This window comes from Apaloderma vittatum, unplaced genomic scaffold (assembly GCF_000703405.1).
Source record: "Apaloderma vittatum isolate BGI_N311 unplaced genomic scaffold, ASM70340v1 scaffold17016, whole genome shotgun sequence".
In the NCBI taxonomy this organism is placed as follows: domain Eukaryota; kingdom Metazoa; phylum Chordata; class Aves; order Trogoniformes; family Trogonidae; genus Apaloderma; species Apaloderma vittatum.
Window position 1 is genome coordinate 9,891 of NW_009720196.1, and position 25,050 is coordinate 34,940.

Here is a 25,050-nt window from a genome sequence, read left to right on the forward strand (position 1 = left end):
AAAACAGTTAGGTACCTGAATGTAGCTTTTCTGTGTCAGGTTTAGTGGTGCAAAAATGAACCAAGTAATTTACGTACTGGTAAGTATTAGTAAGAAAAATAAACGGGTCTTGTGTAATTCAAAGGCTGTGACCATTGTGCGGCTGCTTTTCTTAAATTTGATCCCTCATCACCCCAAATCAGTCTCTTTAAATGTTTGATATCCCGGGTTTCTGAAGGCCAGGTCCAACCTTCTCAGTAGATGATGTATGACTTAGTAGTTCTCTATGTATGATTTTTTTTGTGTGTTTCTAATGTTTCATTTTCTTTTCAGATCTGCTAAATCTATTCTGAAGCCAAGGGCAGACAACCAGGACAAGGGAAGTGTTGCTTCTTTAAATGGACATTTGCTCTTGCGGTATGGCCCAGATATCCAGTAGCAATGGATTTAAACAGCGCTCATCACCTTCTTTGGCAGCTGCAAGGTCAAAAGATGTGGACAAAGAGGAGGCATTGCAGATGGAAGTGGAGGCATTAGCTAAGATGCAGAAAGAGAGAGGTGTAGCTGGTAATAGACAGACTTTTCATTCTTTAAGCAGCACCAGACAAAAAGCACAGACTCATAACAAACAGGACCATGATCTCATGGTGTTTCCAGAGTCTGATGCCAAGAGCATGGAAGATAAACTAAGTACCATTAACATAGAGAAGCTTACTCATGCCGAACTAGAGAAACTGCTGCTGGATGACAGTTTTGAAACTAACAAAGTACCTACATTACCAGTAAGTCCTCTTTTGAGCCCATCTCTGTCTTCACAGTTTTATCTCGGGCCTACAGGTCAGAGAAGGCAGTGGACGCCTGGGATAACAGCCCCTGTGGCCTGCACTTTACCTCTTTATCCCTCGGCTTCTTACACAAAGCAGACTGGGGTATTTCAGAATGGATTCCATCCAACTATGTCCTCCTGTCACTCGAGAGAACATATTTACCTTGGTCCTCCGAGACAGTCGCAATACATTTCATACCCACTGGCAGCTACTACACCTTTCCATCCTCGAGGAAGCCTACCTATATATCCTCCAGTACTTACACCAGAAATGGCAAAAGTATTTGACAAAATTGCGAGCACCTCCGAATTTCTGAAGAATGGGAAGTCAAGCACGGACTTAGAAATGACTGCTATAAAGTCTGCAGTTTCTAACCTACCGGCCTCAGAAAGCTGCAGGGATGTTAGTAAATTTGACTGGTTAGATTTGGATCCCCTCAGTAAACCAAAAGTGGATAGTGTGGAGACTTCAGGTAAGGCAGAGAATGATGGAGAGAGAGCTTCAGGTCTGACTGCTGAAGATCCATGGGATGCTGTGCTATTAGAAGAAAAGCTCTTAGTAACCTGTCACCTGGAAAGAAAAGTTAATGGGAAATCTTCTGGAGCAACAGTTACAAGGAGCCAGTCCTTAAACATGCGAACAACTCAGCTTGCAAAGTTACAGGGCCAAACATCACAGGTATGTAAACCAGTATTTACAGTGAAGAGGTCTGGATTTGTTTGTTAAATATTACTTGGCTTGAGCAGTGCCCAAATAATGTGATGTTACCGGCGTGTGTATTTAGTGCTATTCAGAAAATTGAATGTGGCTACTGAACTAAATCCCAAGGTAAGTCTTGCCTTTTTTTAAGCTTTCCACATCTACTGAGGGACTACGAAGACTAAAGGAGAAGGCTTCAGTGGCAAAGTCAGCACTCTGGCAAGAGTGATAATGGCAGGAAAAATGTATTTGTAGAAACTAGTTAGAGATTCGTTTACCTTGGAGACTTTGGATTGCAGCTGTTTTGAATCTTCTGTATTGTATTTCTAGGTGTTCTTTATAGGCTGGGGATGTGCCGTAAAACCCAACTGTTATCAGTCAAGGATATTTTCCAAATTGTTCCTTAATTCTTCTCTCCCCCGACAAAACTAGGGGAGTTTTTGTCTCAGCAACAGGAATAGTTACTAGACTTTGGCTTGAAAGGATGTCTAAATTTCTATTGAAGTGAAATTTTTGGCCCTTTTGAAGGATTTCCTGTTTTTTCTGGGCTAGTTGTCAGTATTCTGGCAGAAGTTTAATAGAAGGCCAGTGGAGAAGGGCCAGAAAAACCCTAAACCCAAAAAATCCTTTCCCTCTGTTTTTAAGGGATTGCATTTTTAACATTACATGTGTGAGGATCTTGGGTCTGACTTAGTTTTATTTTTTTTCCATGCACTGATGACCTGTTATATGTGAGCTCAGTTATTTCCTATTATTTGGAGAGGCATGTAAATCTGGGCTCCACAGCAGTTTGCTGCTTCAGTTTGTCGTGTTCCCCAGCCATGTGTTTGTCAGCTTCCCAGGGCTGGTTGGTTGTAATGTAACTATTGACTGGAATAACTGGGTTCTGTTGGGTCGGTGCTTCTTGAGTGTTGTCTGTCAAAAGTAGTATTTGACTGTTGCTGAAGGAAACCCATTTTTATAAATTCAGATGTGGTTTGGTTGTGGTTTTGGTTTGTTGTGTTTTGTTTTTTCTTCAAGAACGTAGGATTTTAAAGGATCTTTCTGGTTCATCAAGTCCAATCCCATGCTATTTGCAAATCATGTGTTAACTGACTTCTAAAACGCTCAACCTCTGCCTTCACACGTGGTCGGTTTTTCCTTCTGCTACTTTTGATTTAAAGCTGTTCCAGAGCCTCACTGTCCTCATCAGTCATCTGAGTTTCAGCAGCTACTAATGCATTCGTAACTCGCTCTTAGCTGATGTTTTTCTGAACAGGATGGAACAGCGGGTATTCAAGACAGAGTTCCCTTCTGATGTTTACCTCAAGTTATGAGAGTTGGTGTCTTTCTGTCAGCTTTGAGTGCAAGTCGGGTGTGACAGCTTCTCTTTCCTCTTTCTATTATGGAGCTAGCTGATGACACAGGACTAAATTATCACTATGCTTTTACTGCTTTTGCTGAGTTATTAAAGAATATAATAAATAGAATTAAAGACAAATCTCTTAAATGGATATCCTTTCAACACGACCTGTGGCTTTTTTGCTTTATCTTTTGCCTGTCCTATGCTACTACTTTTCTCATTTAAATAATTTTCCATCTGGGTATAATATGAAGCCAAGTTATTTAGCCTCTCTTTTTAGCAGTTCTCTTGTATTTTATCCCATTTACCTCCACGTCTATATTTCCTTCAAAATATTTTCTGAAGTCTTGCATTCTAACTAGTCTGGATCATTATTTTTCCCTTGTTTTGTATTGCACATTTGATGAAGTATCTATATATTCAGTGTTTCCCTGTAAATACTGAGGTGTTTGTCAGTCTCCTTTCTGAAAACAGAGGCAAAATCATCATTTTGTCCTATTTTAGGGTTTGGGGTTTATTACGGTTTGTGTTTTATTGTTAAGAGTAATTGTGTTCACAGACTACTTTTATTTTTGCAAGCTGTGCTGATAATGGACTATTTATATAGTTTAGCCTGAAGCCCTTTCTTACAAGGTATTTCCTGTTTGACTGATAGCTTTTACACCTCTAAGATTTGGTCATCTGGAAGTTAAAGAAACGCAAATCCTACTTGTTGCTCAAAACCCTAATCATCCATCTGGTGGATTTTAAATAGATTTCATAGTTATTCAAAGCTTATCCTCCTGAAATTGGTTTCCAAATAGTGATTATAATTAGTATTGAAATGGAACTAAAACAGCAAGGAGATATTAATTTTCCACCAGGAGGTAATTTCCAGCAATACATATTTATACTAACATTAGTTTTCTCTCCTTTGTCAAATGTGACCCTGAGGTCAACTATGGGTAACCAAACAAACTTTTTGTTGTTGTTTACCCTGGCTAAGCTTGTGTATGTACAAATGCCTTGTAGTTTCCTAAACTATGTTGCATTTCACAGCAGAATAACCTGCAAATTTTGCTGCAAGTAATTTAAAAGTGTCACCCAGTGGAATGAGGTGACCATGTGCCATCTCTGCTGTGACTTTTAAGTAATCCCCTAGAGTTGCAAAGTGCTTTGAGTATTTGCTTGGAGTATTACTTAATTTCTTTAAAAAGACTTCCTAAATAGAGAAAATTTAGTATTTGTATAGCCAGTTTCTTGATTTGAAATGATTTGTGTGTTGAATGCTGACCAGCAGTTAGTTCAGTCCGATCCAAGGTGTTTACCCTTCACTTGGTGCATTACCTTCCTGTTTCCTGGTATGATTTTTTTTGTTATTGTTATTGTGTAATTGCTTAAGTACATATAGTAGATACAATTGCACAGATTTGGCAGCAGGTCTTGTGCAGTTGCGCAGAAATATTTTTATCTGATAGAACTTGTCTGAAATATTAGAAGAACCTGTTTAAATGTAAGGGATCAAACGTGCTCCTGAATCTCATTCCAGGTTTTGTGGTTTTACAGCTTCCTGCTCTAATTGATTACTATGGTGTGGCTAATCTGTAATTATATAGATTTTATCCTTTTGAACTGATCAGTGCTCATGAAACCAATACTGTAATTGAAATAACTAGGTTTATATGCAGTTTAAGTGACAATTGCGTATTGTGTCCACTATCCCTTCTAAGCTATACTGCTTTAAAAAGTTAATCAGAGGAAAAAAAAAGGGAGTGAAAGACCTGCCCGTGCCTGGCTCTGCACGTTACAGGTTTGGCCCCTTGTCTGAGATAGTTCAATTTGACTGCGGTCTCGTACGCTCTAATGAAATGAGATGCTCAGCAGACTTTGTGAGCTAATAATAAATAACTCCTGTACTAGTTAGGTAGTTAATTACTATTTCATATATAAATAAATCGTGATGATTTTCAGAAAAATTATAGCACAATCTGCCCCTTTTTTTCCTGGACTCTAGGGTGGATTCAGGGTTTTCATATGCATTGTAAGAGCTCTGGGTGTAAAATGTAACTGGTCAGAAGGTTTTCCTCTGTGTGCTATGACCCTGGGTTGGACTTGAGTAAACTCTTCAAGATAACTTATTCCAGGGAGTGTCTGGCTGGAGTTTCACGAGTGCTGCAGGCTGGCAGTGGCTGCTGGGCTGCAGACAGCTGAGTTCCACCTCAGCCCTACTGGTTCTTCCAGTTGCTCTCTGCTTTTGGCTGGCACTGGCATTTGCGTGCCTCCATTGTGAACTGGATCCGAAAAGTGGGATCGTGTTGGGATATGGATTAAAAACTGCTGCAGTTTTTCTTTGTTTGTGGGTTGTTTTGGCTTCAGTGTATTAGATTGGGTTTGGCAATGGTATTTTAGATTGAATACTTGAAAGATTGTGGTTTACATTTTGGGGAGCTGGTGGATGCGTGTAGCATAAGGGATTGAATCAGCAGTAACTCGAGACCATGGGATTAGTTCTCAGTTAATTATTCTGAATGTTACTCCCTTCCAGCTCACAATTTGTCCTGCTTTGTAGGAAGAGGTAGTCATGGGCAGAGCTGATGTGTTCCGGTTCTTTCTGCGACCATGCTGAAGGCCGAGTCGCAGAAGTGGAGGAAAAAGCATTTGGTCGTCTTCCTTCTCTGGTTCAGCAAAATCTGGCTGAATTCTAATGCTGAGAGCTCAGGAGCTGTTACACTTGCAACTTCATCTTAACTGATAATGATGCTGTCAAATAAATTAACTTCTGTAATGGTCCAGTCAATCTTTACTTTTCAACTTTGTGATAGTACACATTTTTCTCCTTATAGGAGCAGAAGTAAAACTAATAGAAAAACTCAAGACTCCTCAAAAATCTATCATCTACACGTGGCTTTGCTGGCTGTACAAATATGTTTGTAACTATTAAAACAGTGTATTGTCTTTGAGTTGCAGAAAGACAATGGGACCACGGGCATGCTGACAGAAAATGTGCTTCTCCAAGAAATTGAAGGGCAGAATCAAGAATTGTCAGCTTTTTCTCAAGCAGTTACAAAGTAAGAAATTACTGAACACAAATTAGCTTTCGGAGAAAAAAAGAAAAAAGCTAAATAACTCATTTTGAGTTAGGCTGACGTAGCCAGTCCTACATTTTTTTTGCTTGGAGTGGATTTCAGTATGTGTTCTTTTCGTTCTATTTATCCCACTTCTGTCTTTTTCTTTCTTTTTTTTTTTTTTTCCCAACAATGCAACAGAATTGTTAGAGTATTCAGTACTAGGGTTTTTAGGATATCCTCTCTCCTCTTTATTCTTTTGGTCCTGTGGCTTTTCTCTTTTTTCCTTGTTTTTATAATACTTTATCCTCAAAACTAGTTTTCTGTACTTCCATCTATATGTATCTCCTATAATTTTTAATGCTATTTCTTTTGAAAGAATGTGAAGTATTTTTTTCTTAGTTGATGCACCTCCCTAGATGCTGTCACACAATGACTTTCTACCCTTAATTGCTCTCACTTTTATTACTACCACACCTGGAATTTTGTATGAAGTTAAACCTTCAACTTGTTTCTGCTTTGATCAGGTGGTGAAGTTTCTTGAAAGGTCATACCAAAGAACATGGGACTTAAATAAAACTAGAAAGAGCATTCTCAATTTAATTTTTTGCTTACTGCCACAATTTAATGAGGTGGGGTTTTTTTTCCATAGAGAAGACAAACTAGGAATCTTGCCTTTTTTCTTTCAAGGTCAAAATCCAAGAAATAATGACGGAAATAAAGATGTTTTGAACCGGAAAGATAACATCTGCTTTTTAAAACAGGAATGTTTATGAAATGAAAAGCAAACTCCATAAAACCAAGGAGAGCTCGTATGCCTGTGAAACTTTCTGATGAGCAACATAAGACAAAGCTCCTTGCAATGGTTTTTAGTTAAATTTAGTTGTTACCCTTTCTTAAGTCCCAGTGCTTAAACTGCTGATGGGCTTTTGACTGGACAACTCTGCTAGAGGGTTTCTGCCCCACAGAGCCCTCCACTCCCCCATTATGCTCATCAGGAATCAAAATTGTGAACTGACAATTATAGATAAGTTCAATCAATTTCCTATAATACTACTTTAATGTTGGCAAAAAGTTGCGGTTAAATTTTTTTACCCATATTAATAGCAGCAAATAAAAATCAGTTTTCAAAGTACATTCCTAGGTGCATATTTTATACTGATTGTGTCCTAAACAAAAATATTTTCCTTAATTTGGGCCTCTTTCTCAACTTCCACAACTTGGAATAACTACCTTCTCATAGTATCTTAAGTTCAGATTAGACTTCCAAAAATTGAAACAATTGAAAAGAGAGTCTTGTGGTCTTTTGTACAGAAAAAATTACTTTTTTAAAACTAATTCTTAGTAAATGCTATGGACTACCTGTTTAAAAGGTGCTTTAGAGCTTAGCTTGTACAGAAGTGGGATATGTCCTGTAAGCACTGGCATATTAAATATTTAAAGGTATATAGAAAACCTGCCTAATTATAACCTAGGGTTTTTTTCCTAACTACTACTTGTATAATTATTGTGGGCAGCGTTCTGTTGAGAGTAGAAAAATTAAATGGTGTTTTGTACGTACAGTTTAGGTAAAGAGCAAAAGGTAGTCTTTACTGGTCTGGTTTGTGGTTATTACCATGTAATTTTGCTTTCATCCTATGCAATGTGTCATAAACCTTCTCTCCTTTCAGACTGAGGACCAAGTTTCCTTACAGTGACCAGGAAACAAATCCAGGCTTTGTGCTGAGTCCAATCATGCTGCAAAGGGATATAAGTGGAGAGAGTGCCAGTATCAAGGTTTCTATAGAAATCGAAGAATTCCAGCAACCAGTAACTTTTACGTGCGATGGTATGTTTCTGCTTTTTAAATTGAAGTTTGTTTTTAAGAGCTCAAGTGGTGGGCTAAGACCATTCCCTCAGTCTGGGCCAGTTGCTTTCAGTTTTTGTAATCCCTCACAAAAATAACACTGTTGTGATGTGCCACAGCTAGCTAGCCCAGTTCTGTGGGTAGCCGCGAGCATTAGTTTGGGGTGAAACTTTTAGATTTGCTTTATTCTTGTACTTAAATTCATATTCTCTGCACAGTCAAGACTGCACAGCTGTTCGAGGCTGTACCTCTGGGTGCTGTCAACATCTGGCAGTTCTTGGTGATAAAATGACTGATGATCTTGGCCCTTATGTGAGCTCCCATTCCCAAACTGTGTCACCTGGTAGTGGATCTGTGCTGTGGTGGGTTTTTTGGTTATTTCTATCATTTGGTTCACTTTGTGTAACAGTATAGATATTTTGGAGCGGGTTGTTCTCAAAAGGCACGAAGTTGCTCCATTACTGGCTGCTCTATGGGAAAACAAGCTCTCAACGCATAAGCATCTTCATTCTATATTAATTTGTTGGGCCTTATAGTTATTCTGCTGTGATTTATTGCTCTTTTGATAAGAATGTTGAGGACCGTAAGTGTAGCCTAGGAAGGGTTGCTGCTCTTCATCCTTAAGATTACACTTTGCTGATATTACAGGCTTAATCCCTTCTTTCAGAAGCCTTTGGTAACATCACTAAAATTATCATTTCAGCCCTTTGTTTACAAGTTTTGTGGCATTTGGCATTCTAACCCCATGTGTTTTATTCTTTGTGCTTTCTGCTCTTTTTTTCTGATGCTGAAACTAATCACAGTTAAACTACTGGTCTTCTCTAGCTGGTCACAGATAGGTAGCTCATACTTGACTAGTAGTAGGAACATTTAAAGTTATTTTCTTCCTTTAATTGCTTCTTTTCTTGGTCAAATTGTTGCATGTGATCGCATCCTCCTGCTGGAATTACTTTAGTGTGGCTTTCAGTCCTGCTCAGAAGGAGCTGCAGCCTTTCAGTGTTCTGACAGCTCAGCGTGTAGAAAGGACCCAGAAGGGAAAAAAAAAACTTTAGAGCTTGTTTGGGTGTAACCGTTCATTTTGCAGTCATTTGTTAGACTTTGCATGGAAGTACAAGTGTACCTGAGCAATCGTTCCATGTCAGCAGAGAATGAGTATCTTTCAATCAGACAGAGGGAGGGAAAAGTGATAATGTTATCTTTGCATTACTCTGCAGCTTTCTTTTTTCTCTACCAAGCACCATTTTCTCTGCTGTAGGTGTTCTGAAGGTAGTACAGTAGTTTTTCTCTAGATTAATCGTAAGTTAAATAATTGTAATAATATTGAGTGAAAAAGTGCTTCTGAATTCTTATGTCTTATCATTCCTCTTTCTTGAATTCCACGTACTTATTCTTCACAGGCTATCAAGTAGCTCTATGATGGTAATAATTAGTCATTTGTTAATGAGGTGAAGCACTTGCGTTACCTTGTGGAAAATATTGTTGTGGCATTAACTCTCTGTATCCACTGTAGTGGTAACATTTCTTAAGAAAAGATTTATGGAAATTTGGTAGGTCCCTGGAGGGGAAAAGTAAATAAAACAAAAAGCAACATTCTGAAGGTACTGATGAAAAAAGACAATGCTTTTATACAGTGTTTTTTACAGAATTTTGAGGTGCTTGATAACATTGGGTTTTGCAGATGATTTAAAGGAAAAGATCAGAAACTGAGTAGGGAGAGTAGAGAATTTTGTACTTAAAATGTTTGTGGTGCAAAAGCGTATTTTTCATCAGTGACAGCTGGTGGCTGTGAGGGAATGGATTGTGGGTTTTGCTGAGATTATTTCTTTTGCTCTGTAATTGCTGGATGGAAGAAAAAGACTGTTTTTAAAAGGCATTTGGAGCCTGTTGTGAAAGTACTGGTAGCTGAGTCGCTTTTTGCAAAGGCTTGCTGATGCTTACTGAGGTCTGAGCTGTACAATGTGGAAACGGCCTTCAACAAAGGGAAAGGAAAAAGAAAAAAGGACTTTCAGTAGGATTTGCTACAGGTGATACTCACTTCCTCAAAACCAGAACAAATAGAGAAGTTTCATCTTGAACTCTTCAGATAATGATTTTTGAATTTTAAGTAGCTCTGGGATCACTTACCTATTTGAAGTCCTTGCTAAATACGGCAAGTTTATAATTAAAAAAAAAAAAAAAAGACTGCCCTCACATAAAAACTCATAGAAAACAAACTGCAGACTGGTTTTGACTATGCTGTATCCTATTTTAAAATGATGTATTAATTTCTTAATCTAGAGGCAGGTTTTCTAAGGTGCCGTTCTTATGAGAAACAGCGAAGATCTCAAACTATGAAACTTAAGGGATTATAGAAGTGTAAGAGTCTTCCCTTCAATTATAAATTTCATTAAATAACTACAGTTTGTGAGTGGACAATGGTTAATATCACTTTCTGTAGATTTATATTTAACTTTTAGATGTAATTTCTTTAAACAGTGAGTTCCCCTGTTGAGCTTATAATAATGCAGGCACTTTGCTGGGTGCATGATGACTTGAATGAAGTGGACATTGGCAGCTATATCCTGAAAGTCTGTGGCCAAGAAGAAGTTTTACAGAAGTAAGCAAACTCTTTTTCAGTAATATTTAACCTCATGCTTTTCCGTGGCACAGTTGCTGGAGAGTATATCTTTAATGATTAAATGCTTGAGAGCAGAAATCTTAAAAACGTAGAAATCACGCTTTGCACAGAGGTCAGAAGTCTTCGGAGTACAGAAAAGTAGGTTCTCAACACCTTCCTAGAAATCTGTTCTACTCTGCCATCTGTTGGGTTGAACACAAACCCTTTTTGCAGGTGCAGATTTCTAGAACATTTCTGTGGATTGATGGTGTAGTTTTCAGCTGGTCTTAATTGTAAGAGCTTAAGCCGAAGGATAGGTATCTGTACTAAAACTTTGCAGAAGTAAAAAGTAGATCTAGTGGTGTGGTGTGGAGCTTGATTGACCATTTCCTTCTTTTGAGCTGTCAGGTTGCCTTAAAGATTCCGCGTGAGTTTTTTTTTAAAAGCTTGTGGTGTAACTCTAGCTTTCTTTTGTCCAACAGTAAGCACTGCGTAGGAAGTCATGAATACATTCAGAACTGTCGGAAGTGGGATACAGAAATCAAACTGCAGCTCCTGACCCATAGTGTCATATGCAGGGATCTGGCACGGACAGTGAGTACCTCCGGAACTGCGGCAGCAGAAGTCGTCCGAGGTTGGGAGTTTGCAACAGAGTTAAAGGATCTGTGGTGTAACCTTTTTGTGTTACTAACAGTATGTCTACCCGGTGTTAGGAATTGTGTTCTCTTATACTAAGAGGAAGTGGAATGCATACTAGATTTGCACAAGGCAAATAATAGGAATATGAGTAATCTCTCTTAATAGACAAAGTACTATAGCTGGGAAAACTGTGCAGGCATTTGGACTAAACTTGAGGCCTGAAAAAGAAGCAACAAATTTCAGAGTTAAATAAAAGTCGAGAACGGTCTTTGAGTTTAATGGGATGTGCATCAGACCATCGAAGAGCAAGGGAGGAATATCTGGTATCGGCAGTTAGGCATTTGAATGCTGTTTCTTCCCTCTTTCCTGTGTCCCAGTGTGTACACGTTCTACAGACTATTAATTAGTTAATTCTTTTCCCCTTTGGTGATATCACTTTATGTTGTTCCCTGTTTACTTCCCAGGTACTGATAAGGAAATTTCTAAAACAGTATTGGAATTTGTAGAAAGGTGAGAACTGGACTTAATATCTAGTATTTTATTGCAGGAAGATGATGACAGAACACCCATACATCTAACCAAACACCTCTACAAAGTAGAAAAGCCTTTCAGAGAACCTATTATAAGGTAATATTATGCAGTTATTTTAGTAATCAACCCCACTGCTGAATTTCTGACTAAACTTGTTATGATTTTCTATTTGTGTTCAATAACTCCTATTCTGTGCAGGTCTTCCATTGAAGAGCTTCTTGATGTGTATCACAAGCAAGTTAACATAGCTCTTAAAAATGAGGTAAGATCATTGTAAATTATCGCTGAACCAAAAGTAGCCTGAGAAGGTTTATTAATGAGATAGCTGGGGGAAAAGACTTGCAGGTATTCTTGAGGAAACCGAGATCTGAACAAGCAGTCAAATGTAAATTTGGAATCACATATTTTTGGATTGCTTTTCTCTTCCTAGCTTTTCTTGCAAACTAATTATTACCTGATAATCACAATTACAAATGTGTCTTCCAAGTCCTGGGGTGCAACATAACTTTTTTGTTAAAATGCTGGAAGAGATTGATTTAAGGAAAAGGGATGAATCTTGACTATGTCAGTTGTTGTCAGCCAATGAGATACATTGGTAATAAATACCTGCACGAAAGTGAACAGTAATAATTGTGTACAGTGGGAGTTAAAACTGAAATGTGTTGAAACATACAAGTAAGTCTTATACAAAGAGTAATAATGTCTTATTCTGCACTATTAGGTGAGTTTAAAATACGCTGTTGAAGTCATCTGTTTCAGTGTATGACAGGTATCTTAAAAGAACTTGCATTGGAGTACTTGGTGGCAATTTCCCAAGTGCAAAAGCTAGCTCAAGTTAGTCTACTTCAGTCAGTCCTAAAAGGAGAAGCTCCTGATAGCAATGTAACTTGGAGACTTAAATTCTTAAACATTTGATAACTATGTTTCTTGACCAGTTTCTGTAAGAACTGTGTTGAAATGAACGACTTGATTACAATACTTTTCATTTCTCCCATGTTAGTTTGCCTCTCCAGGAATGCAGGTCTGCACAAGCTGATGTCTGTTGTTTACGTACTCCCTTAATGTTATTTAATTCCCTTGATGGTGATTCACCACGTTCTCAAGGGTGGTTTTGCACACAGTCTGTGTAAGAGAGCGAGATATTACTGCTCCTTGATGTGGTGGTGTTTGTTGCTTTGCTCTTGCAGCCGCTTCAGCTTGCTTGTGGGTTTTTACAGGCTCAGGTGAGGAATGTAAAACATTCAGACTTAGGTTCTACTCCTTCAACAGTCTTTCTGAGGATTGGAGATGTACCTTGTGGATCATAATGATTAGATCCAAGTATCAGCTGTTGTTGGATTCAAAATTTTTTGCTTCCTAATTCCTGCACACATTCAGTAGCTGAGGTTTGCTACTCAGGGTAAAATAGGGCACAGGAATCCATAAATAACTTGTACACAGCCTTTGCTTTCACATCATTGGACACTTTAAGAGTTATCTATTGTCTTTTTATTGAGATTAATTTGAAAGCTTGTGAAGAAAATAGCAGTGAAAGTTCTGCTTTTCATGTGTCAGAGCAGCTGTTATCTTCAAAGCATTAGCTTCGAAAGTATAGCTTAAACATTTACCACGTCTTCTGACTTCTGCGGTTATTTTCCTACCAGGGTGAAGTTAATTGTTGTCAGATAACTCCCACATACATTTTGATTCAAATGGCTTGTTTGCGATCCATTTGTAGGAAGGTCATGGGAATATGGTTGGGGGAGTAGGAATCAGTTACATCTTACTGAGAGGATATGACACTAATTCTTACCAAGAGGATATTACATTTAAAAGCGATTCAAAAGGAAACCTGTGCATTAAGCTGTTAAAAAGTAAACAGTTGTTCTGAAGCAAATATTTTTAATTTTCTACATGTGCTTTTGAAACTGGATGAAGATTTTGCTTATATTAAAAAACCAGAAAACAAGAAACCTAGGATAATTTAGGTTTAAATTAAGTGGCTTCTGTGTGAAGAGAAGGGAGGGAATATTAGAACCATCTCGTCGTAGATGAGCCGTTCTATTTCTTTCAAAAAAAGATTCCTGTTTAGGTGTACAGCTCCCTTTCCCTTCCTATCCTTCTCCAAGATAACAGTGTGCAATTGCGTCTTTAGGAAGATGGATTTAAGTTAAATAATATGCAAGGCAAAAGTTCCAACAAACCTTTTTTAAAATATATTAAAATGAAGTTAAAAAAGTTTAAGTTCCGTTACATCTATGCTGTAGTGTAAGTGTAATCTGAAATCATGTTTAAGAGAGCTAAAACTGAAATACTGGTTCTTTAGCATTCCTTCCTCACGCTAGATGAATGTCCTCTTCTAAGCTACACTTTCTTTTTATGCCATAAGGAAATTTGAGCTTAATCTCTCCTTAGAAAATGCTTGTCTGCTGACAGCTTAATAGAAAAATGGTTGGAAACCTCCTAATGTTTCCTGGGACCCCATTCTGGAATCTGTACTGCTAAGTTTTTGGCATTGATAACTGAGCAATAAGGAAGTTCTCGATGCTGAGGTTTTCGTTTAGTCACATTGTTACACCACAGTTTGATGTGATTGAGAGATGCCATCTCGTACTGAAATTTTCTTGGCAATTTGTTCTAAAAAGTAAAAAAAAGCAATTAAAGCAATACTGGGTTTCACAACTGTGATCAGATCAATCTGTTCTCTCGTACATTCCTTATTAGAACCAGCATAAAGCAGTAGATCACGTAATTAAGACTGTCAGAAAAATCTGTTCTACATTGGATTGTGTAGAGACTCCTGCGATAACGGAATCGGTAAAGAAGCTAAGGAGGGCTGTTAATCTGCCGAGGACTAAAAATGCTGAGGTAAACTCTCACCCTGTAAATTGCATTCTGAGGTATGCTTTTTAACGCTGATATTTACTATTTCCTAATCTTCGGTAGCTGCAAATATCAGCAGCAATTCAGTCAGGGTTATGTTTTTTATTTTCTCTGCTATCTTCCATTTATTTTAACATCTCTTTATTAATACATTAACTGTTTATTCTTGAAATCCTTTTCAGTTCTAGTGACTTTTTTTTTAAAAAAATAAAATAATTTCGAAATACTGCTTTTTCATTCTGTAACTACAGATTTGTGTCACAGCAGATGCTACTAAATCTCACTGAGGGAGACTGACAGCTGGCTCATGCCCTCAAAAATCAGTGCAGTTATGTTTAAAGGAGAAGTTCACATCATGTATTTTCTGTGCAGTATTTATATGAATAGCAGTTGCCTCTTAACTCTAACACTTCATGCTCCTGAGCATACAGACAAAAATAAAAATCTCTCACATAGCAGAGAGTTTGGTTATAAAACTGCCTTACAATGAACAATTAACTTGAGCAGAGTTGGTCTCAAGTCATGTTGTCGAAAACAGTCATTAAATTGAAAAGTGTGTAAATAAAAAAGCCAAATAGTCTTGTAATGCTGTTTTTGTTGTCCTGCTGTTTATTACAGTGGTGATTCATGTGCTGTTCTGTTCTTTGATTCAGTGAAGTGCATGTAATACTGAGCAAAAATCTTGGAAAATGCAGAGACCAAAAATACAGTTATCACAAGAACTAAAATTCTTGCAGGGAAGTGCAAAGACAGATTAAGAAAACTTAGTGAAATACAGCATATCAAATATTTCTTCAATGTTTGCTTTTTGATAGGAGAAAGCTGTAGAAATAAGTAAAGTGTAAAAATAAGCTCCAGAAAGAATGCTGTCCCAATAGATTTTGAAAAAGATGATTCTTGATTGGAAGAACTCTACAGTTCTCTTGTGATGAACATTGGCTTAAAGAGTAATGTGCATGGACGGTATATAGGATTGCTTTCAGAAATGAAATTGCTGTAAAGATTGCAACTAGTTGCATTTAAACATTGTGTAACGTGTTGTTTGATTTGGTTTTTTTTAATTTTTAATGGGTTTTTTTAAGTATTTGTTTTGTGGTTGGAAGAAATGATCAAAAAGTAAAAGAAAACTGTAGATTTTCAAGTAGAAAATTACACATATGCTGGTGTTTTAACAGTTTGGCATCCTGTCCCCCAAAAGTTCTTGGACCACTTGACAGATACAGTGGAAATATAGAGCAGTTCTTCTGGAAGGGGAAAATGTTGTGGAGTTTGGTTGTTGTGGGTTTGGGTTTTTTTTTTTTCCCCCTTGTAAGATTCTGCATTTTTGTATAAGAATGTGATTTTTTTTTGATAGTTGTTAATGTGGACAAGATGCTCAATTAACACACTGCATGTGAAAGGAGAGGGTTTTTTCTTCTGCAGCACTTGTGGCAAAATTCCTAGACATTCTCCGAGGTATTATGAATTCACTAGGCTGTATTTTGAAATCTCAAACTTAGTTTTCATGAAGAGTTTTAACTTTATCAGAAGTTGAACTTGGCTAGAAACCCTTCTTTATTACAAGTTTTTTGTTCCCTTTTGGCTTCAATAGTGTCCTTGTTGAGGGTAGACATAGCTGTAAGACTGTTTAGACTTCCATTTTAGCAGACCAAGAAGCAAACACAGGAGATAGTACCAAGTGACAGAACTTGCTGTTCACTTTTCTCAGTTGTTTAACATGGTTTTTCAGTAAAATTGCAGTAACTGCCTACAAATGTTACTTTAAATGCCACAGACAAAACAGGTGTTGAGACTTAAATTACAGGGTAATAGAGCTAACGGCTTCTGCTTTTATCTGTAACAGCTCTTACTTTTATCTCTGCTGAAGAGAAGGTAGAATATCCTGAGCAATATTCGATGTAATGTCTTCTAAGAATTTATGAAGGGTGTCAAGGAAGTTGTGACTGGATGAAACATAGGCTTTTGAAGTTGGTAAATACTTGCTGTGTGATACGGGAATTGCGATGCTGTTGATTAACTCTTGAGGAACTTTGAGTAAAAGCATGAGTTACATAAACCCAAGTACGGGCCTGATTCAGATGTTTGGTAATTTCTGTACAAAATTAAGAGTAGTGGAATATTAATATGGATGTCCTGGTACTGAAATTTGTTCTAACTTTGCTGTATAGGTATCCTTAAAATGTGACGATGACACTAGCAAGAGTTCATCTGGTGAGTAAAGTTCTTAAATTTTATTTTAAAACTGCTTTCAGGTAGCTTTTTTTAGGAAGATACACATTAAAGATAAATTATAATTTAGGTTCACTGCAGCCTGAAAACCCTCTGAAAGTGAGTATAGACCAATTAACAAGAGCAGTTGAGGCCCTTCTGCGACTCCACAGGAATTTATGTAGCAGCCCTGAAGGAATTTCTCCTCAAGATAGTAAGAGTACCAAGGAAGCGTGGACTGCAACAGAACACCTCCAATTCACAATATTTGCTGCACATGGAATTTCTCCTGGTTGGGTATCAAAGTGAGTAGTTTATTAATTGCAAAATTCATCCTTTTGTCGATTTTGTTGTTATTGTCATTGCTAAATTTACTTTCTTTTCCTTGTCCAGTTATGAAAAATACTACTTGATTTGTTCTCTGACCCATAATGGAAAAGATCTGTTTAAACCTGTTCAGTCCAAGAAGGTTGGCACGTACAAGAACTTCTTCTACTTGATTAAATGGGATGAACTGTAAGTAACTTGAGCATGTTAAATAAAATACTTTCATTAAAATACTTCTGTTTTAACTAGCACCTACCTAGCTACCTGCTGAATATGGTCATTCAAGCCACTATTGCTTCTGATTCCATCTCAAGTGTTGACAGACTTCCTGATCAAAATCAGTGATATTTTTCCAAATGGTGTTTCCCTACTCATTTTAAAAGTGGGATTGGAAATGCTGGACAAGTGCCCTGTACACAATTACAGAGTTGGGAAGGTCACAGCATTCCTTGTGATGGGAACAGCTTGTGCTGCTTAAAGAGGGATGAATAAAGCTTGCTTGTAACAACTTTGTAGCTGAATTTAAACATCTAATTTAGGATTATTTCTATAAAGAGAGCAGATGCATAAGTACTTAAGAATCTCTGTCTATAGCACATGACAATGCCTGGTTTGGGGCCAGAGAAGAGGGGAGGAAAAGGAAGGGCATGCCGAGATGAAGTAAGGAGAGGATGATGTACAATAACTACATATGATAAGACATGATATATGATAACTGAGAGGGAAAAATATTTTTCAGACCTTTGCACAGCTTATTCTTCTCCAATTAACCGCTGTCAGGCAGCCTGCCGTAACTGGAGCGCAGGTGGGCTCCGCATTGTCTTATCTGTTTTCCTGTCTACTTTTGAAGGTCAGAGACGAAACCCTAAGGAATAGTGTGGTTCTGTGTAAGGAATGTGATTTAATAGACTAAGATCAAAAAGGGTCGTTCCATATCTGGCTACAGTGCAGAAATGTAATTTAGTGAGTTTTTAAAAATCTTGATATGGGAGATAAAGTGGAGTGAAATACAATTGCATGGAAGTGTAATACTTGTTCTTCAATGTTAATTAACTTTTTGAAAGCAATCAATGGATTATATGGATAAGCTAACGACTGTCTGTCTTTCCTCTGGCTGACTTTTAATACTTTTGTTTTACAGAATAATTTTCCCCATCCAGATTTCACAGCTGCCTTTGGAATCGGTCTTATGTTTGACTTTGTTTGGAATACTGAATCAAAGTAGTGGGAGTTCGCCTGACTCAAATAAGCAGAGAAAGGGCCCAGAGATTTTGGGTCAGGTTTCTCTACCTCTTTTTGATTTTAGGCGGTAAGTTTCCAAAGTATGGGTGAGATTATTAGCAATGATTTACTCTATATAAAAGCTTACTCCACTCTTGTAACTATAGAAAGTGCCTCTCTGCCACTGACCGTAGTAGGCCATGATAGAGATTAGAATGATAAAATATATTGCATGCAGTCTTTTAGAGGACTAAAAGTACAGAAGATATCCAGTGAAAGAAACAAATGTATATGATATTTAATGATCATAATTTCCTTTTTTAAGCTCCAGCCTGTATTAGCTAGTACAGTTTGATTCCCTGTATAGTTTTTTGAACGTGGATTTCAAAGGCATTTTCTGTGAGGCATTTTCATAGAATCATAGAATGGCCTAGGCGGGAAGGGACCTTAGAGATCATTTAATCCAGCCTCCCTGCCGCCAGGGATGTCACCTCTCAACTACATCAGGCAACATTTGGGGACCGAATGGTCTGTGCAGAGGGAAGGTGTACTCAGGTTTGAACTGTCCTGTACTGTACTAATGCTTTGAAACTATTTCCTGTTAGTAGCCATTTGTCTTCTCCAGATATTTTAATAACTAATATCTTGTTGCAGTAAACAGATTGTGACACTAATACCTGTACATGGTTTTTTTCCTCAGATTGTTAACTTGTGGGACAAAGCTGTTGCAACTCTGGACCTCATCACATCCGCATCATACGTCAGGGATGGCCAGTAAGAAAGGAAACATGGAAAGAATAGTATTGCAGGTTACATATAATTCTGACTTATCTGACTATGTTTTGGTTGAATATTGTGATTTGAACTCTTGACTGGTAGTAGATCAATTAATGTTTCAGGGAGAGTGTAAATATTCCTGAGTCATATTTGAAAGCCAGTAGAGAATAGTAATTGCTATGCGTTAGGGGCAAAGAATGGGAAGCTGCCCTAAGCGTATATGTCAGTTTTTAAATCGTTACCTTGAAGTAAGAAATTGGAGATGTCTTGGTAGTACGTGCTGTCAGTGCTGGGAGAGAGCCTCATTGAAAAGCAGTCTATAGAAATGTCTGCTGAAATGAGTTGTCTAGACCAAGACAACAGTAATTCCAGTTTCTTTGCAGAACATAAGCACCTCTTGTTTTAAATTCAGAGTCCAAATTCTCTCTTAAGAGAAAGCACCTTGTTAGGCATGGCTTAGCAGTCTCAAAATATGGTCAATGCTGTTCTGAAGAACTCGCATCATCTCTTTCTCTATATACATTTAGATTGACTTCCCATCACATGCTTTTGATATTGAGTATAAAATTCCTCCAGCTGCAAAGACTACTGTGCATCATTCCATAGAAACATTAGAAAAACCATTGAGAGAACGTCTCCTCGCCATTCTCGCGAAGGATAATACTATTGGGTACGTTCATCTCTTTTTAGCTGTGGTCTCTGTGTACATGACAATTTGTGACTAGGGTATGGAGTCCTTATTTATTCCTAAATTTCTTTTAATATGGTTCTAGTATATTTTGAAGGCCTGTGGAGATTTAAACAGGAGATAGAGTTAAACTTGCGAAATAATGGTGCTGACTAAATTAATTTACTCATGCTTTCCGTGGCTGGTGTCATAATCTTCTGTTTCAAGACTGCCACCCTTTTGGCTGCCTATTCCTGCTTGGCTGCTTTTCAATTATAGGGAGCAATGGCAGATTCGGCAGTGGCTATTTATATGCCATGGCAGCTTTTCTGGCAGGCTTTTCCACTTGTCTGCACCAAACTAACATGTAACATTTTGGTTTACTTCAGATTATACTAAACTTTATTTTTGTCCTGCCCAAATTATAATTTTGAGCAATTGTTCCCATAATGCTTGAGGTTTTATTGTGCTTCTCATTTCCACTTTTGTGGAAGAAAAAACATTTTAATATCATTCCATTTTATGGGTTAAATTACTAGTCATTTTATAGAGAGTTTGGGGGTTGTTAAGATGACGGTCTGTAATGTGGGTAACAAACTTGAAATGCTTTTGTCTGCAGGCTATCAAAAGACGATAAAGAATTTTTGTGGGAGAAGAGACATTATTGCCATAGCCATACTAGTAGCCTACCAAAAATATTGGTTAGTGCCCCTCACTGGGACTGGGCAAGTCTTCCAGAAATATATTCATTACTTCAGCAGTGGCCTCCTTTATCACCCTTAGCTGCACTGGAACTACTTGATTCAAAGTAAGAAAAACAATGTAAATAAGTTCTGTGTGTGTTGTGTATTAAATTACTTTTTTGTTCAGTAGGAGATTCTGAATAGGTTTCTTGTAGAAAAATACTGCTGATTTTCTTATAGTAAAAGCTAAATTTCCTTAAAACTTCAAAGAACACTTGCTTACTTTATTCATGTAGGCTTAACCAAGTCATGTAGTGAAAGAATAGCACTGGTGGTTAGGATTCTGAAATCTAACTTGCAACAGGAGAGCAAGCTATGCAGCCAAGCTAGCGAGACTGAAGTTTTGAGAGATGAATGTGCTTGTCCTAAACATGTACATGTGTTTGCATCCTAGATAATCAAGGTCCTCAAATTTCTAGGTCCTTTACTGAAATCTTAAAGACTTTATATTGGCTTTTTTCAGTCCAGCCGATCTCAAAAAAAAAAAATAATAAAAAACCCCTACATGAACAGAATGAACTTATTGTGCATTTGTGGTAACTTTCTAGGTTTGCTGATCAGGAAGTACGAAACACAGCTGTGAATTGGATAGAGACATTGAGTGATGATGAATTAACAGATTTCCTCCCTCAATTTGTGCAGGTAAAACTTCCTGCCTACACTGCAGTTTGATTTTTTTTTTCTTTTTTTTTTCCTCCACTCTTGAAAACTGCAGAAATGCAGTAGCAAAGCCTCTGATAACCTTAATGCATGGTATGGAAAACAATTTGAGTAAATAATCGCTGTGTGACTGTCGTGTGGATCTGTGGTGATTCTCTCTGTGCATTAGGCTTAAAATCTGTCAATATCTAGAATTATATCCAGATCTGATTTAATTTTCTCTGTATTTAGGCGTTGAAGTATGAAACCTACCTTGACAGTGCTCTTGTGAAATTTCTTTTGGCTCGGGCACTGGGCAGCATTCGAATAGCACATTACCTATACTGGTAAGGTGTTCTTTGTTCCGTTGCTTATGTAATGTTTACCATAAGACTAATTTCCAGAAGCAAATATTCTTTCCTAATATCATAGTTCATAGCAATGAATTTAAGGAATGGAGAGTGTACAAATTGTAGATCCTGTTTTTTCATGAAAAAACAGACAGTGCCTCTGAGGCAGTAACTTTGCATGTGTGTAGTACTGATTCAGTAAAATATTATGTCCTAGTATTTCGTTGCTTGCAGTGTTTTCCATAAGAAAAATTAACTTAAATCCTTTATTTCAGGCTGCTTAAGGATACACTGTATGACACAAAATTTGGTATAAGGTATGAGCAAATTCTTGGAGCTTTTCTTTCAGTCTGTGGAAAAAGGCTGAGGGAAGAGCTTGAGAAGCAGACCAGGCTGGTGCAGCTTTTTGGAATGGTAGCAGAAAAAGTAAAGCAAACAAGTGGATCTGCTCGACAGGTGTGTATGTATTTTTAATATTCTTTAGGAAGATTAAACTGAGTATACTCTCAGAACAATCCACTCTATTGCCTTTTAGTCCACGTTCAATAAAATGTTATATAGGAAGATCTATGACTCTATTGCTCTATATTTTCGCAAGATAATGGCTTCATAAAGACAGGTTTTGTCAGATTTTTTGTCATTTGAAACATAAGATTGTGTGAGGTGATATGGTTAGAAGGTAGGATGGCTTCTATGCACAATAAACTGAAATTAGATTGAAACCTTTTGCTGCTGACGAATGAGCCCATTATCCAAAAGAGTAGGATATCTGTTTATAAGCTAATAATATGAACTTACAGTTTGATCAAGTGTGATACTATCATCTGGTTCAGTTTAAAAAAAAAAAAAACAAACTCCCAAAAAAACCCCAAACAGGTGTGATATTAGCGTTGTACTAGCAGGCTTATATATTTTTATTAGCTAAGCCAGCAGTTATAATTTCTGGCGTTACTCGGGCTTCAGAATAACTTTGTCCAGAAGTAGTTTTATGTAGATGCTCCAGTTAAGGAAATGCCAGCTGAAATTATTTTTTTTCTCTTCAGGCTGCCTTGCAAAATGGTATGGAACGTGTGCAGTTATTTTTCTTGAAGAATAAATGCCGTTTGCCTCTCAATCCCAGTCTTGTGGCAAAAGAGCTAAATATTAAGGTACTGCACATTCCGAATTTCAAACCCTTTCTGTAAAAATTACATCTATACAAAGCTTTTACAAACCAAAAAAACTGAGTTGCTTCAAAGCTCATTATGCAGTGCAGGGAGCATTTTAATTAAAAAATATGATTGAATGAGGCAGTGAACTTAGCCAAGCAAAGATAAAATTCATACAAAAACTTGTGTAAACCCAATGAAGGTACTTGTATTAAAAAAAAAAACCAAAGACTCTGTAATAACTTATTATTTCTTCAGACCCTGTCTCTTTCGAGACCAGTAATCCTGGTTATAGTAAAGCAAAAGACTGTTCAAAGTATGTGAAAAGGTCCTTTTTGCAGTAGTAATGAAAAGAGAAAATTGAGCAAGGCTATTAAGTTCACACAATGAGTAGATACTGTGAAATAGGTGAAACTACCTGTTACTAATTGTGTCTGAGAGATACACTGGTTCCAGGAAGGCAGAAGCAGCTTTATTTTATTGTGAAGGTCCAGCAAGTAATAATGTAGGAGAGAAGCAGGTAAATCATTTTTTCAGAACTCTGCAAGATTTGACAATATCTGCTCAACCGCAGTCTTGATTATATCATCACGCATGACTGAGAACCTAAAGGTCTGTAAACACTGGATTTAATCCTGTGCAGAAAGACAGTTTGTCTTGTTTTCCTTCTCTCGTGTAACTGTTAAATCATGACTATGTACTTGAAAGCAGATAAAAGAGAAAATACTGTGAAACATGCAAATACCTGTTTCTTTAATAATACCTTTGAGATTTCAAAAGCTGTGATAAAATATTTATCCACGTTTTACTCACTCTTCACTTCAAAATGTATAAAACATCACTGTGCAGCACTACTGGCTTTTGTACAAGAATTCAACAAATAGCAGCCAAAGGGCTGTTTGTTCCGAAGCAGCACGTATTCGCCACGGTCGCAGTGGTCAAAGCCTGAATAGGCACATTGTGTGTCAAACCTGCTTGTTGTCGGAATGTCTTGTTTTCTGCCCTAGCGGGAATAGTCCTTCTGGAGTATTAATACTAAATCTACTTGTAGGCGTGTTCTTTCTTCAGCTCCAATGCAGTACCGCTGAAAGTCGCACTGATCAATGCGGACCCTCTGGGAGAAGAAATTAATGTGATGTTTAAGGTAGGCCTTATGTGTGAATTAGAGAAAAAAGCGGCAGTTGCTCCTTCATTGGTATCCATTAACTTTATCGTAGACCAATAAGCTTAGTTATTTTGTGAGTTTGCTGCTGTGTATCTAGAAACCAATGTCCAGCCAGGTTGTAAAATGTGAGTCTGCTACATTGGAGCTTTCAAAAGCATCCTATTTATCTTTCTAAGTGCATAGCTACAAGGAAGTAAGTAACATCATGTATCACTTGGTAGAAATGTAAAGTAATTATTCTGTCAGGTTTAGTTTTGCTGAACACACGTTATCTTTCCAGTTAACTTGTTTTTTTCATTTAAGGTTGGAGAAGATCTGCGACAAGATATGCTGGCTTTACAAATGATTAAAATTATGGATAAGATCTGGCTGCAGGAAGGACTCGATCTGCGGATGGTTATCTTCAAGTGTCTCTCAACTGGGAAAGACCGAGGTGCAAAACCAGATGCTTCCTATAATCTTTGCTCTTCCTCTTCAATTTCTTGTCACGGCGATCATGAAAAATATCTGTGCAGAGGCAGGCCCAAGAAACAAAGGCCAGAAGCCTTCTGTGCGAGGAACTTCAGTACTCAAGAGTATAGCACGTTAAATTGTTCTGAATTTTCCGATGGCTGGGTTGCATCTAAACGTGTTTCTTCTCGAGTCCTGAGATTCTTACGTGTTCTGCTGGCACTGAACAGTGGTGTAAACAAGTAAATATAATGGTAAAAGCTAATGTTTTTCTGATGCCCTTAGTACACCACAAGTAAGTAATGGTGCCTTAGCAATCCTGATTATGAAATTTCATTTATGATAAAAGAAAGTATTCGAGTCAAAACTGAAATTCTAAAGTATTTTGAATCTGCTGCAGTTCAGTCAGGGAGTATCACTCGTGCACTGAAGTGTGCCAAAGGAAGAAAAATTTATAACACACCCACACACACATTATCCCCCAGAATTCGTGTCATATGCTGCTAGAAGTTCTTTGGGAATATGAGACACTCTTTTAGGTTTGAAACTAGGTCACAAAAACTGAGTGCAAGTACCACCCTGCACCTTGAATGTGCTTTTTTGCTAGTTTTTGCTAATTCTCTAGAGCTGGCCAAAAGGAACCACAAGATCTTTAGGAGGATAAACAATAACTTAAATATTTCTTCAGTTGGATAGTAGAACAGCATGATGAAAATTCTTAAATATATGGAAACATTGGAAATGTAGGTTGGCAAAACTGAGTAATAATTTTCTGCTTATGCAAGACTTGCTTTTTAGAGAAACAGATGGCTTTTCTTCCTATTTTGAACGATGACTTAATTGCATAGCGCGTTACTTTTTTTTTTTATTGCTGCTAGTACTTGATGGATTAAAGTGAAGAAGAAAAATGGATGTAAATGACAGGTTTGTCTTCAGTAGCTCTTGCCAAGATGGAAGTAAACTTTTGTTAATCAAATGCTTTCCTTTTAT

The 25,050-nt window shown here is 37.4% G+C and overlaps 1 protein-coding gene across 1 annotated transcript in view; it reads left to right on the forward strand.

The window, feature by feature from the left end:
* Nucleotides 1-318: 318 nt before the first annotated feature.
* The window catches only part of PIK3C2A (phosphatidylinositol-4-phosphate 3-kinase, catalytic subunit type 2 alpha), a 33,201-nt gene continuing 8,469 nt past the window's right edge, over nucleotides 319-25,050 (forward strand). Inside the window, exons 1-21 of the mRNA XM_009870942.1 lie at nucleotides 319-1,484; nucleotides 5,794-5,894; nucleotides 7,562-7,719; nucleotides 10,213-10,333; nucleotides 10,816-10,927; nucleotides 11,520-11,599; nucleotides 11,702-11,765; nucleotides 14,207-14,350; nucleotides 16,534-16,576; nucleotides 16,665-16,878; nucleotides 16,967-17,089; nucleotides 18,042-18,209; nucleotides 18,822-18,930; nucleotides 19,426-19,568; nucleotides 20,185-20,373; nucleotides 20,857-20,950; nucleotides 21,200-21,294; nucleotides 21,573-21,753; nucleotides 22,341-22,445; nucleotides 23,497-23,589; nucleotides 23,914-24,043. Coding sequence (XP_009869244.1) covers nucleotides 378-1,484; nucleotides 5,794-5,894; nucleotides 7,562-7,719; nucleotides 10,213-10,333; nucleotides 10,816-10,927; nucleotides 11,520-11,599; nucleotides 11,702-11,765; nucleotides 14,207-14,350; nucleotides 16,534-16,576; nucleotides 16,665-16,878; nucleotides 16,967-17,089; nucleotides 18,042-18,209; nucleotides 18,822-18,930; nucleotides 19,426-19,568; nucleotides 20,185-20,373; nucleotides 20,857-20,950; nucleotides 21,200-21,294; nucleotides 21,573-21,753; nucleotides 22,341-22,445; nucleotides 23,497-23,589; nucleotides 23,914-24,043 — 3,574 coding nt within the window. The 5' untranslated portion in view covers nucleotides 319-377. The remainder of the gene's footprint in view (nucleotides 1,485-5,793; nucleotides 5,895-7,561; nucleotides 7,720-10,212; nucleotides 10,334-10,815; nucleotides 10,928-11,519; nucleotides 11,600-11,701; nucleotides 11,766-14,206; nucleotides 14,351-16,533; nucleotides 16,577-16,664; nucleotides 16,879-16,966; nucleotides 17,090-18,041; nucleotides 18,210-18,821; nucleotides 18,931-19,425; nucleotides 19,569-20,184; nucleotides 20,374-20,856; nucleotides 20,951-21,199; nucleotides 21,295-21,572; nucleotides 21,754-22,340; nucleotides 22,446-23,496; nucleotides 23,590-23,913; nucleotides 24,044-25,050) is intronic.